General features: G+C 38.9%; 1 protein-coding gene across 6 annotated transcripts in view; it reads right to left on the bottom strand.

The window, feature by feature from the left end:
• DNM3 (dynamin 3) overlaps positions 1–15,107 on the bottom strand; it is a 571,744-nt gene that overhangs the window by 348,715 nt on the left and 207,922 nt on the right. For all 6 annotated transcript variants that reach the window (XM_060133190.1, XM_060133198.1, XM_060133181.1 and 3 more), the window contains exons 8-10: positions 8,533–8,668; positions 5,960–6,027; positions 2,257–2,395 (exon numbers count right to left, since the gene is read on the bottom strand). In XM_060133190.1, the coding sequence (XP_059989173.1) occupies positions 2,257–2,395; positions 5,960–6,027; positions 8,533–8,668 (343 nt within the window). The remainder of the gene's footprint in view (positions 1–2,256; positions 2,396–5,959; positions 6,028–8,532; positions 8,669–15,107) is intronic.

The following is a 15,107-nucleotide window of genomic DNA, read 5'->3' on the forward strand; positions in this document are numbered from 1 at the left end:
GGTCTAGAGAGCTTAATGGAAAAGGAGGTTCAAAGGGTGGAAAGCAAAGAATAAAAGCCAAAAAGTGTCCAGGAAGAAGCTGTCTCGTCCCATGCCATCGGCACCAACTGGTGGTTTTCCAGTAAGCTGGATACAATGGGAAGTGATTAAAAAAAAAAAAATGATTCATACATACCATAAACACTTTATATAACTTAAAACATAAATGTACACACATGTGCCAATCTTTTGATGTAAGGCCAAGGCCTGTTCTCTGCATATGGATCTGCTGATTGGAGTTATGTGTCTTCTGTCTTACATAAACCACATCCTTCATCTGTGATTTCCAGCTTTGCTTTCTTTAAAGTGGAGGGGAAACATAAAGACACTCGGGAAATCATCTGAATGCAGAGCGCATCTAGATTTTTATCACTGCCCCCCCCCATATACTTTTAACCTTGTCCTACCTACACGTAATCAATTGCAAAGCTTTTGTAGCTAACCTTTATTAAGTCATTCCAAAGCTGGATTTTTATGGAAACAAAATTCAAAGTCTTTCCTGCATTTGATCAATTTATTTACTCTTCACTTAACCTACATAATTAAAATAAGAAGGAAAACTGGCTAAACAGGTTTGAGGACAAACACAGCACAACTGGCCATTGGAAAGAAGACCACTTAACTGGTGGAAGCAGGAATGCATGGGCAACCTAAAGAGAAGCTTTTGGCTGAAGAAGACATCTATGTGCTGAGGGCGGCAATCCATGTGATTAAATAGAGAATGCAGTTTCAGTTAGTTCAGAAAGTCAGTTAAGAGGAGGCCAATATACAGGTGACAAGACTAACTGTATTTTGAGGTATAGGCAAGGACAGGAGGGATGTGAAGTATTATTAAATGGCTTCAAGTTTCCAAATGAAGAGCTGGCATAAAGACATTTTTTTCTTCCCCATGTGCATTCTTTTCCCTTTCCTCAGTCCCTTAATGCCTATGGCGTTTTCCTATTTTAGAGAAGAGAAAATAGAACTTTAAGGAACAAGGTAGAAGAATAGTAAGAAGTCTAGAGAAGGGATCTGAAGCGCCAGAGCCACTTCTGGGCCCCAAGCTAGTTCCACCTAACTTCTTTTCTTTTAGCATTGACAATCCTGAATTCCTAAATTTAGATTCCTTTCCTCTTTCACTACTTATATCTTTCCTTCATCTGAGTTTTTCTGTAAGGTAACTGGGAACCAACACTCATACTCATTCTCTCTTTCTTCTCACTGGTTTTTCAGGAATGTTACTCATAGTAACCATACAGAAAGGGAAGGGTAACAAAACTAACAACATTGGAAGTATCTATACTTTCAAGAAATAACCAAAGTAACAATAGTAACTGCCATAGGGCTAGGCCTACCCTATCCTAACACCATCAGTAATTCCCTTCTTATATTTTCCAATACAGGGTACCCCTTTCATGTCCCTATGGAATGGATGGAATCCAGCACAATTCCTCCATGTTTCTCAGTGAAGAGCCCCCAGATTGGGAAGTCTCTTGCCCACTACTCTCCATCAATAAATATTACAATAAATATTACAAGGTAGGGAATATTGGGTGCTACTAAAAATGGCCATTTATAGATTAACCACCATTTACTGAGCACTTACTATGTTTAATCAATGTGTTAATTGCCTCATGGGTTTCAGGCATCATCTTGTTTAATCCTCACTGAGGTGATATCATCATCATTATCATCATCATCATCTCCATTTTACACAGAAATTAACAAAAATATAAAGATTAAGTATGATGCTCAAGGTCAGACAGCAAGTAAATAGCAAAGCCAGGATTTGAATCTAGATAACTGCCTCAGAGGCTGGGCTCTTAACTACTATACCACAGTGCCCCTTCCCAGAACATCCAGGTTCAAGTGGAATTCATTTAAAATTTTGAAGAATTACCTTTTTGTTACAAACAATATCACTGATTCCTTTCCCCTAACAATTACTTCCATCCATGCATCACAGGAAAAATTGGTTTAGGGCATTCACTTAATTGTTCTAAAGTGATGTTTACCTGATTAAGACAACACTATTTGGAATGGGGTGATAGAAGTCAATATGCCCATATATCATGAAAGCAATTCCCATTCAGTACTTTTCACAATCCTTCCCCTTGAGCAAACACACAACCTTCTATGACAAAGTGGAGAGTCAGGGAAAGAGAGGTATGTAGCAGGGTAGGAAAGATGGGTAAACCAAGTAGTTACTGGTTGCAAAGTTACATAATTCAAACTTACTTTTTTGGTACACTTCTTGACAGTGTTGATTAATTCTTGTATTACCAGATCTACACTCTTCAAGGAAGGCCCTTTCAGCTTTACAATTTGTTTTTTGACTATTGCTTCGAATGCCATGTCTGGAGTAAACAACCCTGTCCTGAACATAAGAAAGAAAGCAGCACATTAGATATTTTAAATTGAATGATATGCAATACTCTTTTTAAAAATGTTTTAATTGACATGCTACTTGAAGCATGCAAAAAGCCTAGTTTAAAAGTTACATAGTGATTTATTCTATCCACAGTATCGTTTGTAATAATATCCTTAATACATTCTATAGATGATTAACATTACCTAAAAACAGTTCCCAAAATGTTTTCAAGGCTCATAATGTGACCCTCAATATTTAACTGTCATTTGTCTCAACTCACTGGTTCACAGCAATACAAAGGAATGCTACAACAGAAATGGTGTCCTAAATTTACATTTCTATTTCTAAAGTATTCCAAAAGCAATCCTCTCTTCTCCTTCATGGAGTAGAAAATTATCTTCACTTTCTGAACACTGAAATAGTAGCATTCCTGGACTACACAACATATTATTTCCAGGAGAGCTGTATTATAGTGAGCTCAGTGGTTCCCAGTTTGAGGTCCTGGGGTGCTGAAGGAAAAGGAAGGCAGTTAAGTGGAACTAGCTTAGAGCCCAGAATGCCTAAATTGTGAATTTACAAAAATGACAAACAATAACCAAAGTAGCAAGTATCTTTTCATTTGGATGGAATTAATTCAAATTGATGTCATAACAATGCTTTTCTCATGCTGTACAGAAGCTCAGGAAAGCAGGTATGTGTATGCATGTGTGCGTGTTTCATAAAAAAGTAAAAAATGATTACTCATATTTAAACAAAAGGTCAATGGAGAAAAGCTACAATAAGAGGGATCCTGAGCCCTGACATATGCCACGCCCAAAGACGTGCAGGCTCCAGATGTTGGTGGTTGATCCTCCCCATCCTAGACCCTCCTCCCTCCCCCTTATTTGGTTACCTTCTCTTCCTGAAACACTCAGTGTTATGGTACCTCTTTTGGGAGAATTCTTTTTTTTTTTTTTTTTTTTTTGCGGTACACGGGCCTCTCACTGTTGTGGCCTCTCCCGTTGCTGAGCACAGGCTCCGGATGCGCAGGCTCAGCGGCCATGGCTCACGGGCCCAGTCGCTCCGCAGCACATGGGATCTTCCCAAACCCGGGCACGAACCCGTGTCCCCTGCATCGGCAGGCGGACTCTCAACCACTGCGCCACCAGGGAAGCCCTGGGAGATTTCTTTAACACTTCCATTTTAGCAGCCTTATTCTATGTCCCTTCTTATTTACTTAGCACCCTGTGCCCACCTCCATTTCTAATTGTACTGTAGTAATCATATTATATTGTAATTGTAATTTCTCCACTTTGGATACAGAATAAAATCCACGTTGTTTAGTCCGACGTTAAAAATTTTCCCCCGTCTGTCCCTAATCTTCCTTTGAGGTTATTTTCCTCCTTCCTTTCATGCATGCTATGTTTCAGCCAAACCAGACCATTTGCCTTTCCACAAACATATTCATACTAATATTTTATGTCTTTTCCTTCATGTATGATGTTCATTTCACCTTTCCCACAATTTCAGCCTGTCCAAATCCCACCTGTGCTTCAAAGACCAGACCAAAAATAACCACTTCCTACAGCTCGCCTCCTCCAGTCCTGCCGCTGACTAGGTCTTCCTTCTCTGAATCCCAGCGTCCTACTTTGCACTACAGTAGTCTGAGCACATATTTTAGTCCTGTTACTACACTGGTAGGGAGAGTCGTTATTGTCTTTATCTTTGTTTTCCCCACAAGGAGGGATCCCTTGCTTGTCTTTATCTTTGTTTTCCCCACAAGGAGGGATCCCTTGCTCATCATTGGCACTCAGTGTTAGCAGAATGAAGAAGGACCATAAGGTAGGTCCCCAGTGGGCAAAGATGCTTTCTATTATTCAAATATCTAACAGAATCAGTTGGGAACAAAACTCTTCAAATTAAGTATATTTAAGGGCATAAATAATCACACCATCAATATGTCTTATACTCAGGACATTGTGCACTTCTTATCATCTTATAGGCAAATGAACTCCAGAATAATAGTAACAACCAATCTCTTCTGTTGGTATGCATGTAAATCAGAAATCTACAATCCTGAATTACTGAGCTTTTGCAGTTACATTCAACGAAAATGTAACTGGTAAGGAGTTTTAAAAGCCAAGTAAAACTACTGTATTTGATTAAGTAAAATACTTTATGACCCCCCCCCCACAAAACGTCATTTGGTTCCACTGTATTTATCAGATCTGTATGTTCACATACTAGCTCTGCCCAGCTAAAGAGCAAGACATAGTTTCTGTACCAAATGTATTCTGGATTTGACGGACAGGGAATAGAATTAATAGGGAACGAGAAACCCTGTTGAAGGTTAAGAAAAAAACATTGGATGTGGTTATAGATGTTGTCTCCTTTTCACTTTGTGAATGCATATTTGCCCATACTATTTGAGACTTGTAGAGGAGATTTTCTAAATTTTGTAAGGATAGATACTTCAAATGTCATAACTCCTTTGGAAAATCACCCATCACATGCACACTCAGGGTCAAGTTTTGCTCTCTCAGCCTCTGTTTCCAAAATAGTCTAAAGTTGGCCCTATTGCAAAAGCTGAGATACAACCGGCCAATGGACTGGGGATCCCTCCTTCATGTAAGATGATCATGAAGTAGGCAACCTGTTTTCTTACCTTGAATTCAGGATGCCTCAGTTTAACATATGCTCCATTACATTGTATTTAGCCCTCTATACATGAACTCAAGAAATGTGTGTTTTAAATCCATTTTTTTAATCAATTATTTTTATCAATTCATTTATTTTTTATCATTTATTTCTGTGATGAAAGTAAATGAAAATAATCCCACTTCATACAAGGGTGAATTCAGGTACAAGTTCTCCTCCCAGCCTCATGTCCCTCCGCTCTCCTGTCTACATTCCTAACTCCAGTCCAAATGTATGGCTTCCTGCTCCACAAATACGTGCTGCCTTTTGCCACCTCCATGCCTTTGCTCACATTACTCCCTCCACTTTAAGCCCCCTGTTTTCTCCTCCAGCCTCAACAATCTCCCTCCTCTCACACCTCATTGCATTGCCACCTACCCCATACACACACAAACAGACACACACACACACACACAAGCACATGTATCCACACAGACACCTTTGCTTGCTGAAATCATTCTTGTTCTCAAAACAGGCAAGGTGTGACTCTAAAGCAACCACCTTCATTAATCTTTCCAAATCTTGCTCCATAAATCCAGCCAAAATTAATCTATTTGGTCTCTGTGTAAGTAATGATCACTTATGAGCAAGTCTGGCCTCTGTCCCTGAAATACAGAGCCCTGAAGAACAAGGTCTTGTTCATCAGTAAATCCCTGATTGTTCAGAGCACAGTGCTGTGAGGGCAGAAAGGGTTTTTGTTTTTTTAATTGTAAACAGACAGTATGCCAATACTAGAAATTACCATTGAATCCAAACGAGGATTTCCTATTTCTTACTCCCACCTCTATATTCTACTCTGCTCAGATGATGAAAAGGCTACTTCACTAGCCATTCATAAACATTAACTTTTTTTAGTAGCTTGAACTGAAGACAAGGAAAATGTGAAGCACTTGCCTGATACCATGTATGTTTTTGATTGCATAGCTTATTTCTCTTCGCAGTTCTTTCTCATTGAACTCCATCTGCAGATGCAAAATGAGCCACAGTTATGACAATTCCTTTGAATAATAATATCGTTGAATATTAAAAAATGAGAATAACTTGACTTCATTATTAATAAAGACTCATGTCTTTCCTAACCTAAACCCAGATGGTCAAAACATCTGTTTATATAAAGTTCAAGGCAACACACACAGAACATTAGGGATTTCTGGGAGTTTTAGTGTAGCGGATTTTAACTCTATTATAGATAAGGAGTGCTGTGCATAAAGGATGACTTCTGGACATAAATCTGGCTATTCATTTGAATATATAATTCTTCATTCTTTTGCTGAATATAGTAAATGTATTCATATATGAATGCATAAATAAGAGTGTCACCTGATGTACAATAGCAGTCCAGCTGTGCTGAGATTAACAATGGCTGTCTTTTCTCCCTGGCCATTTTAACCACCTGAGTTCAAAGCCTCTTTAAAAGAGGAAATTAATAATATTTTGCCAATCCAACACAGGATAGAATACTGTATAAAAATTTCCCATAAGTTCTAGGTATCTTAAATTTACTTGGAAGTAGGATCAAAGTGTCATAGAGCTTAGACCTGGAAGGGACATCAAGAGAACATTTGATTCAGCCCCTAACTTTTGAGATTTGGCCTCTCCAGCCTCATTATCTGTCCATTTTCCCCCTCACACTTTATGCCATAGAGCAATGAACTGCTTTAGTTCCACAGCTCAGCCTTTACCATTCCTCCCTTTCTGTCTGGAACAACCTCTCCCTCTACTAATCCCACCTCTTCCTGCTTAACTAGCTGCTCATCCTTCTTAAGTCAGCTCAGAAGCCAGTCTCCTTTACACAGTCAGGCTGGAATTCATGTCCGTGGGCCTTGTTTCCATAACACCCTGTGGTGAAGTTTGTCACTTTACCTAGCACATTTTAATGAAATTGTCTATTTACCCATCTGCCTCCCACATCAAGAAATAAGCACCCGCCTCTGTATGTGAGGCAAGTAAAATAGTCCCTAAAACTACCTAGCTGCCTATTGGGCATTTCAAACTGAACATAACCAAAACAAAACTCTTGATTCATACTTCCACACTGAACTTTCCCTCAGTTCCCCTCATCTGATGGGCACTAACACTTTCTCAATTGTGCCAGCCAAAACCTTGGGAGTCATCTTGAATCTTCTCTTTTTTGCATCTCCCATATCAATCCAACCCCCATTGACTCTACCTCCAAAATCACAAATCCATCCACTTCTCTCAAGCCTCTCTTCTGAGGCATTTTTACTATAAAGCTAAAGAAGTTTAAGTTTCAAGACTTCTCCCTTGCATAAGCTCCTTCCAAGACATGTGTCTGTGTTTATAATTTTGTATTCTTCTCCTTCAAGGGTTCCCCAAAATTGTATAGGCTTCAGGCCCCACAGAAAATGGATCCACCCCTGCTCTGGCCCTACTGTTTAACTCACCTTGTCTCCCTCAGTCCACTCTTGCCCCTTAACAATCCAACCCACACAGTGTTCTTTTAAAATCACCAGCCAAATCCTTAAAACTCTCCCTTAACTTTCCATTGTTAAATGTAAACACTTCACAGCAACACAGAAAGCCCTGTGTAAACTGGGCACTTCCTTCCTCTGAATTCATTTTCTTCCCCCCGACCCATTCATCAGCTCTACCCCAGCCTCAGCTGTTCCTCACCTGCTATACAGGTGCTTGTTCTAGGGCTTTGTCCTTGGCTTCCTGCCTTGAACAACCTTCTTCTTCCAGATACTTACAGGTAGCCTCTTCATGCCATTCAGGTCATGCTTTAAAGGCCCCGTAGTCAGAGAGACCTTGTCTGAATATTCCATCAAAACTGGCTTAGCCAATGGGGAACTACGGATAATTGTTTCCTGGTAGTGCCTGAGTTATCTACCAAGTTTTATCATTTGTATTTTTCACAAAATGTTAATTCCAATGTGCTTACACTTATATTCTACTTTTTTAATTACGTTCTTATGTGAACAGTTTCTGATTATTAGTCTTTAATTTTTTTCATCTTATATAATCCAATAAATTGATATTCCATAAAAAAATTTTAAATAAATGTTAGCTCTTATGCTTGACCAAAAAAAAAGTGGCTTATGCAACTACCCTTTCTCTCATATTATATTACATAATAATACTTGATACTTTTTTCCTTTTTTATTTGTTAATTTTCTGTCTTTTCCCACCAGACAGTATCTCTGTCTTGATCCCTGGCATGTAGACCACTGGTACACAGTAGGTACTCAAGAAATATTTTTAAATTAACTAGACAACAAATAAACCAATTAGTCATTGTTGAATTATTGAAATATCATTAGATCCCATTAAATAAAATCAGAACCATCAGTAAGAAAATAACTTCTCTCCTAAATCTCATTACCTGAGTATGGAGCCTTTGTTTAAAGAAAACCACTTACCACTCATATAACATTTGATGAAAAGTTATGTAGAACAGAATACAGAAATGAAATGAAACAAAAGGAAAAATAACATTTGGTACAAACCTTTACTATCTCAAAAGGAAAACGTTCATGGAAAATACGATTGATTTTAGCACCCCCTGAGAGCTCCAGGGTATCTACTTGATCCCCTGACCCTTCAATTCTCTTCTCAAAGTCCACAGCGAATTGCTGAACCATCCTATAATTGTGAAAGAGAAATAAATTCAAGTTAAAGTTACAAGGTTTCGCATTTTTCATTTTAATTTGCTATGGTTAGCAATTCTTTTCCTGGTGTTCTTAGCGGCACCTACTGGCAGAATTAACATTGCACTCTATTCATTACTCAAAATGTAACTATATGAAATACACATTACTAAGATTTATTTCAGACATTTAATTTAAAATATATATTTTAAAAGTAAGGAACCAAGATGGCGGAGTAGAAGGATGTGCTCTCACTCCCTCTTGCGAGACCACCAGAATCACAACTAGCTGCTGGACAATCATCAACAGGAAGACACTGGAACTCAGCTGAAAACATACCCCACCATCCAAAGACAAGGAGAAGCCACAAGGAGACGGTAGGAGGGGCGCAATCACAGTAAAATCAAATCCCATAATGGCTGGGTGGGTGACTCACAGACTGGAGAACATTTATACCACAGAAGTCCACCCACTGGAGTGAAGGTTCTGAGCCCCAAGTCAGGCTTCCCAACCTGGGGGTCCGGCAACAGGAGGAGGAATTCCTAGAGAATCAGACTTTGAAGCCTAGTGGGAATTGATTGCAGGACTTTGACAGGACTGGGGGAAACAGAGACTCCACTCTTGGAGGGCAAACACAAAGTACTGTGCACATCGGGGCCCAGGGGAAGGAGCACTGACCCCAGGGAAGACTGAACCAGACCTACCTGCTAATGTTGGAGGGGTCTCCTGCAGAGGTGGGGGGTGGCAGTGGCTCACTGTGGGGACAAGAACACTGGCAGCAGAAGTTCTCGGAAGGACTCCTTGGTGTGAGCCCTCCCAGAGTCTGTCATTAGCCCCACCAAGGAGCCCAGGTAGGCTCCAGTGTTGGGTTGCCTCAGGCCAAACAACTAACAGGGAGGAAACCCAGCCCCACTCATCAGCAGACAAGTGGATTAAAGTTTTACTGAGCTCTGCCCACCAGAGCAACAGCCAGCTCTACCCACCACCAGTCCCTCCCATCAAGTCTCTTAGATAGACTCATCCACCAGAGGGCAGAGAGGAGAAGCAAGAAGAACTACAGTCCTGCAGCCTGTGGAACAAAAACCACATTCACAGAAAGATAGACAAGATGAAAAGGCAGAGGGCTATGTACCAGAGGAAGGAACAAGATAAAACCACAGAAAAACAACTAAATGAAGTGGAGATAGGCAACCTTCCATAAAAAGAATTCAGAATAATGATAGTGAAGATGATCCAGGACCTCGGAGAAAGAATGGAGGCAAAGATCGAGAAGATGCAAGAAATGTTTAACAAAGACCTAGAAGAATGAAAGAACAAACAAACAGAGATGAACAATACAATAACTGAAATGAAAAATACACTAGAAGGAATCAATAGAGACTAACTGAGGCAGAAGAATGGATAAGTGACCTGGAAGACAGAATGGTGGAACTCACTGCTGTGAAACAGAATAAAGAAAAAAGGATGAAAAGAAATGAAGACAGACTAAGAGACCTCTGAGACAACATTAAATGCAACAACATTCACATTATAGGGATCCCAGAAGGAGAACAGAGAAAGGAAGGACCCAAGAAAATATGTGAAGAGATTACAGTCAAAAACTTCCCTAACGTGGGAAAGGAAATAGCCACACAAGTCCAGGAAGCGCAGCGAGTCCCATACAGGATAAACCAAAGGAGAAACACACTGAGACACATAGTAATCAAACTGACAAAAATTAAAGACAAAGAAAAATTATTGGAAGCAGCAAGGGAAAAAACGACAAATAACATACAAGGGAACTCCTGTAAGGTTAACAGTTGATTTCTCAGCAGAAACTCTACAAGCCAGAAGGGAGTGGCATGATATACTTAAAGTGATGAAAAGGAAGAACGTACAACCAAGATTACTCTACCCGGCAAGGATCTCACTCAGATTCGATGGGGAAATCAAAAGCTTTACAGACAAGCAAAGGCTAAGAGAATTCAGCACCACCAAACCGGCTTTACAACAAATGCTAATGGAACTTCTCTAAGTGGGAAATATAACAGAAGAAAAGGATCTACAAAAACAAACCAAAACAATTAAGAAAATGGTCATAGGAACATACATATGGATAATTACCTTAAACATGAATGGATTAAATGCTCCACCGAAAACACACAGGCTTGCTGAATGGATACAAAAACAAGATCCATATATATGCTGTCTACAAGAGACTCACTTCAGACCTAGGGACACATACAGACTGTAAGTGAAGGGATGGAAAAAGATATTCTATGCAAATGGAAATCAAAAGAAAGCTGGAGTAGCTATACTCATATCAGATAACATAGACTTTATAATAAAGAATGTTACAAGAGACAAGGAAGGACACTACATAATGATCAAGGGATCAATCCAAGAAGAAGATATAACAATTATAAATATATATGCCCCCAACATAGGAGCATCTCAATACATAAGGCAACTGCTAACAGCTATAAAAGAGGAAATCAACACTAACACAATAATAGTGGGGGACTTTAACACCTCACTTACACCAATGGACAGATCATCCAGACATAAAATTAATAAGGAAACACAAGATTTAAATGACAAAATAGACCAGATAGATTCATTTGTATTTATAGGACATTCCATCCAAAAACAGCAGATTACACTTTCTTCTCAAGTGCGCATGGGACGTTCTCCAGGATAGATCATGTCTTACGTCACAAATCAATCCTCAGTAAATTTAAGAAAACTGAAATCATATCAAGCATCTCTTCTGACCACAACACTATGAGATTAGAAATGAATTACAGGGAAAAAAACGTAAAAAACACAAGCACATGGAGGCTAAAGAATACATTACTAAATAACAAAGAGATCACTGAAGAAATCAAAGAGGAAATCAAAAACTACCTAGAGACAAATGACAATGAAAACACGACAATCCAAAACCTATGGGATGCAGCAAAAGCAGTTCTAAGAGGGAAGTTTATAGCTATACAAGCCTACCTCAAGAAACAAGAAAAATCTCAAGTAAACAATCTAAACTTACACCTAAAGGAACTACAGAAAGAAGAACAAACAAAACCTAAAGTTAGCAGAAGGAATCAAATCATAAACATCAGAGCAGAAATACATGAAATAGAAATAAAGAAAACAATAGCAAAGATCAATAAAACTAAAGGCTGGTTCTTTGAGAAGATAGACAAAATTGAGAAACCATTAACCAGACTCATCTAGAAAAAGAGGGAGAGTACTCAGATCAATAAAATTAGAAATGAAAAAGGAGAAGTTACAACAGACACCACAGAAATACAAAGCATCCTAAGAGAATACTACAAGCAACTCTATGCCAATAAAATGGACAACCTGGAAGAAATGGACAAATTCTTAGAAAGGTATAACCTTCCAAGACTTCCAAGAAGAAACAGAAAATATGAACAGACCAATCACAAGCAATGAAATTGAAACTGTGATTAAAAATTTTCCAACAAACAGAAGTCCAGGACCAGATGGCTTCACAGGTAAATTCTATCAAACATTTTGAGAAGAGCTAACACCCAACCTTCCCAAACTCTTCCAAAATACAGACGAGGAAGGAACACTCCCAAACTCATTCTCTGAGGCCACCATCACCCTGACACCAAAACAGGACAAAGATACTACAAAAAAAGAAAATTACAGACCAATATCACTAATGAATATAGATGCAAAAATCCTCAACAAGGGCTTCCCTGGTGGTGCAGTGGTTGAGAGTCCGCCTGGCGATGCAGGGGACACAGGTTCGTGCCCCGGTCCGGGAAGATCCCACATGCCGCGGAGTGGCTAGGCCCGTGAGCCATGGCCACTGAGCCTGCGCGTCCAGAGCCTGTGCTCCGCAATGGGAGAGGCTTCAACAGTGAGAGGCCCCCGTACCGCAAAAAAAAAACAATCCTCAACAAAATACTAGCAAGCAGAATACAACAACACATGGAAAGGATCATACACCATGATCAAGTGGGATTTATCCCAGGAATACAATGATTCTTCAATATATGCAAATCAATCAATGTGATACACCATATTAACAAATAGAAGAATAAAAACCATATGATCATCTCAATAGATGCAGAAAAAGCTTTTGACGAAATTCAACACCCATTTATGATAAAAACTCTCCAGAAAGTGGGCATAGAGGGAACCTACCTCAATATAATAAAGGCCACATACGACAAACCCACAGGAAACATCATTCTCAGTGGTGAAAAATGAAAGCATTTCTTCTAAGATCAGGAAAGAGACAAGGATGTCCACTCTCACCACCATTATTCAACATAGTTTTGCAAGTCCTAGCCACGGCAACCAGAGAAGAAATAAAAGGAATACAAATTGGAAAAGAAAAAGTAAAACTCTCACTGTTTGCAGATGACATGATACTATATATAGAGAATCCTAAAAATGCCACCAGAAAACTACTAGAGCTAATCAATGAATTTGGTGAAGTTGCAGGATACAAAATTAATGCACAGAAGTCTCTTGCATTCCTATACACTAATGATGAAAAATCTGAAAAAGAAATTATGGAAACACTCCCATTTACCGTTGCAACAAAATGAATAAAATACTTAGGAATAAACCTACTTAGGGAGACAAAAGACCTGTATGCAGAAAACTATAAGACACTGCTGAAAGAAATTAAACATGATACCAACAGATGGAGAGATATACAATGTTCTTGGATTGGAAGAATCAATATTATGAAAATGACTATACTACCCAAAGCAATCTACAGATTCAATGCAATCCCTATCAAATTACCAATGGCATTTTTTACAGAACTAGAACAAATCATCTCAAAATTTGTATGGAGACACAAAAGACCCCAAATAGCACAAGCAGTCTTGAGGGGAAAAAACGGAGCTGGAGGAATCAGGCTCCCTGACTTCAAACTATACTACAAAGCTACAGTAATCAAGACAATATGGTACTGGCACAAAAACAGAAATATAGATCAATGGAACAGGATAGAAAGCCCAGAGATATACCCACGCACCTATGGTCAACTAATCTATGACAAAGGAGGCAAAGATATATAATGGAGAAAAGACAGTCTCTTCAATAAGTGGTGCTGGGAAAACTGGACAGCTACATATAAAAGAATGAAATTAGAACACTCCCTAACACCATACACAAAAATAAACTCAAAATGGATTCGAGACCTAAATGTAAGTCCAGACACTATAAAAATGTTTGAGGAAAACATAGGAAGAACACTCTTTGACGTAAATCATAGCAAGATCTTTTTTGATCCACCTCTTAGAGTAATGGAAATAAAAACAAAAATAAACAAATGGGACCTAATGAAACTTCAAAGCTTTTGCACAGCAAAGGAAACCATAAACAAGACGAAAAGACAACCCTCAGAATGGGAGAAAATATTCGCAAACGAATCAACAGACAAAGGATTAATCTCCAAAATATATAAACAGCTCATGCAGCTCAATATTAAAAAAAAAAATCCTAATCCAAAAATGGGCAGAAGACCTAAATAGACATTTCTCCAAAGAAGACATACAGATGGCCAAGAGGCACATGAAAAGCTGCTCAACATCACTAATTATTAGAGAAATGCAAATCAAAACTACAATGAGGTATCACCTCACACCAGTTAGGATGGGCATCATCAGAAAATCTACAAACAACAAATGCTGGAGAGGGTGTGGAGAAAAGGGAACCCTCTTGCACTGTTGGTGGGAATGTAAATGGATACAGCCACTATGGAGAACAGTATGGAGGTTCCTTAAAAATCTAAAAATAGGATTACCATATGACCCAGCAATCCCACTACTGGGCATATACCCAGAGAAAACCATAATTCAAAAAGACACATGCACCCCAATGTTCATTACAGCACTATTTACAATAGCTGGGTCGTGGAAGCAACCTAAATGCCCATCGACAGATGAATGGATAAGGATGTTGTGGTACATATATACAGTGGAGTATTACTCAGACATAAAAAGGAACAAAACTGAGTCATTTGTTGAGACGTGGATGGATCTAGAGACTGTCATACAGAGTGAAGTAAGTCAGAAAGAGAAAAACAAATATTATATATTAATGCATGTATGTGGAACCTAGAAAAATGGTACAGATGAACCGGTTTGCAGGGTAGAAGTTGAGACACAGATGTAGAGAACAAATGTATGGACACCAAAGGGGGAAACCGCAGTGGGGTGGGGATGGTGGTGTGCTGAATTGGGCGATTGGGATTGACATGTACACACTGATGTGTATAAAATTGATGACTAATAAGAACCTGCAGTATAAACAAACAAAGCAAACAAACAAACAGAACAACTAATACTAAACTTTCTTTGGGTTATTTGTATGGCAATATGTTAATATAAATGTTTCAGACATTACGTGAAATTTCTAAAACAACAACAAACAACAACAACAAAAAACCCTCTAGGATCCAC

This window comes from Lagenorhynchus albirostris, chromosome 2, assembly GCF_949774975.1.
Source record: "Lagenorhynchus albirostris chromosome 2, mLagAlb1.1, whole genome shotgun sequence".
Classification (NCBI taxonomy): Eukaryota; Metazoa; Chordata; class Mammalia; order Artiodactyla; family Delphinidae; genus Lagenorhynchus; species Lagenorhynchus albirostris.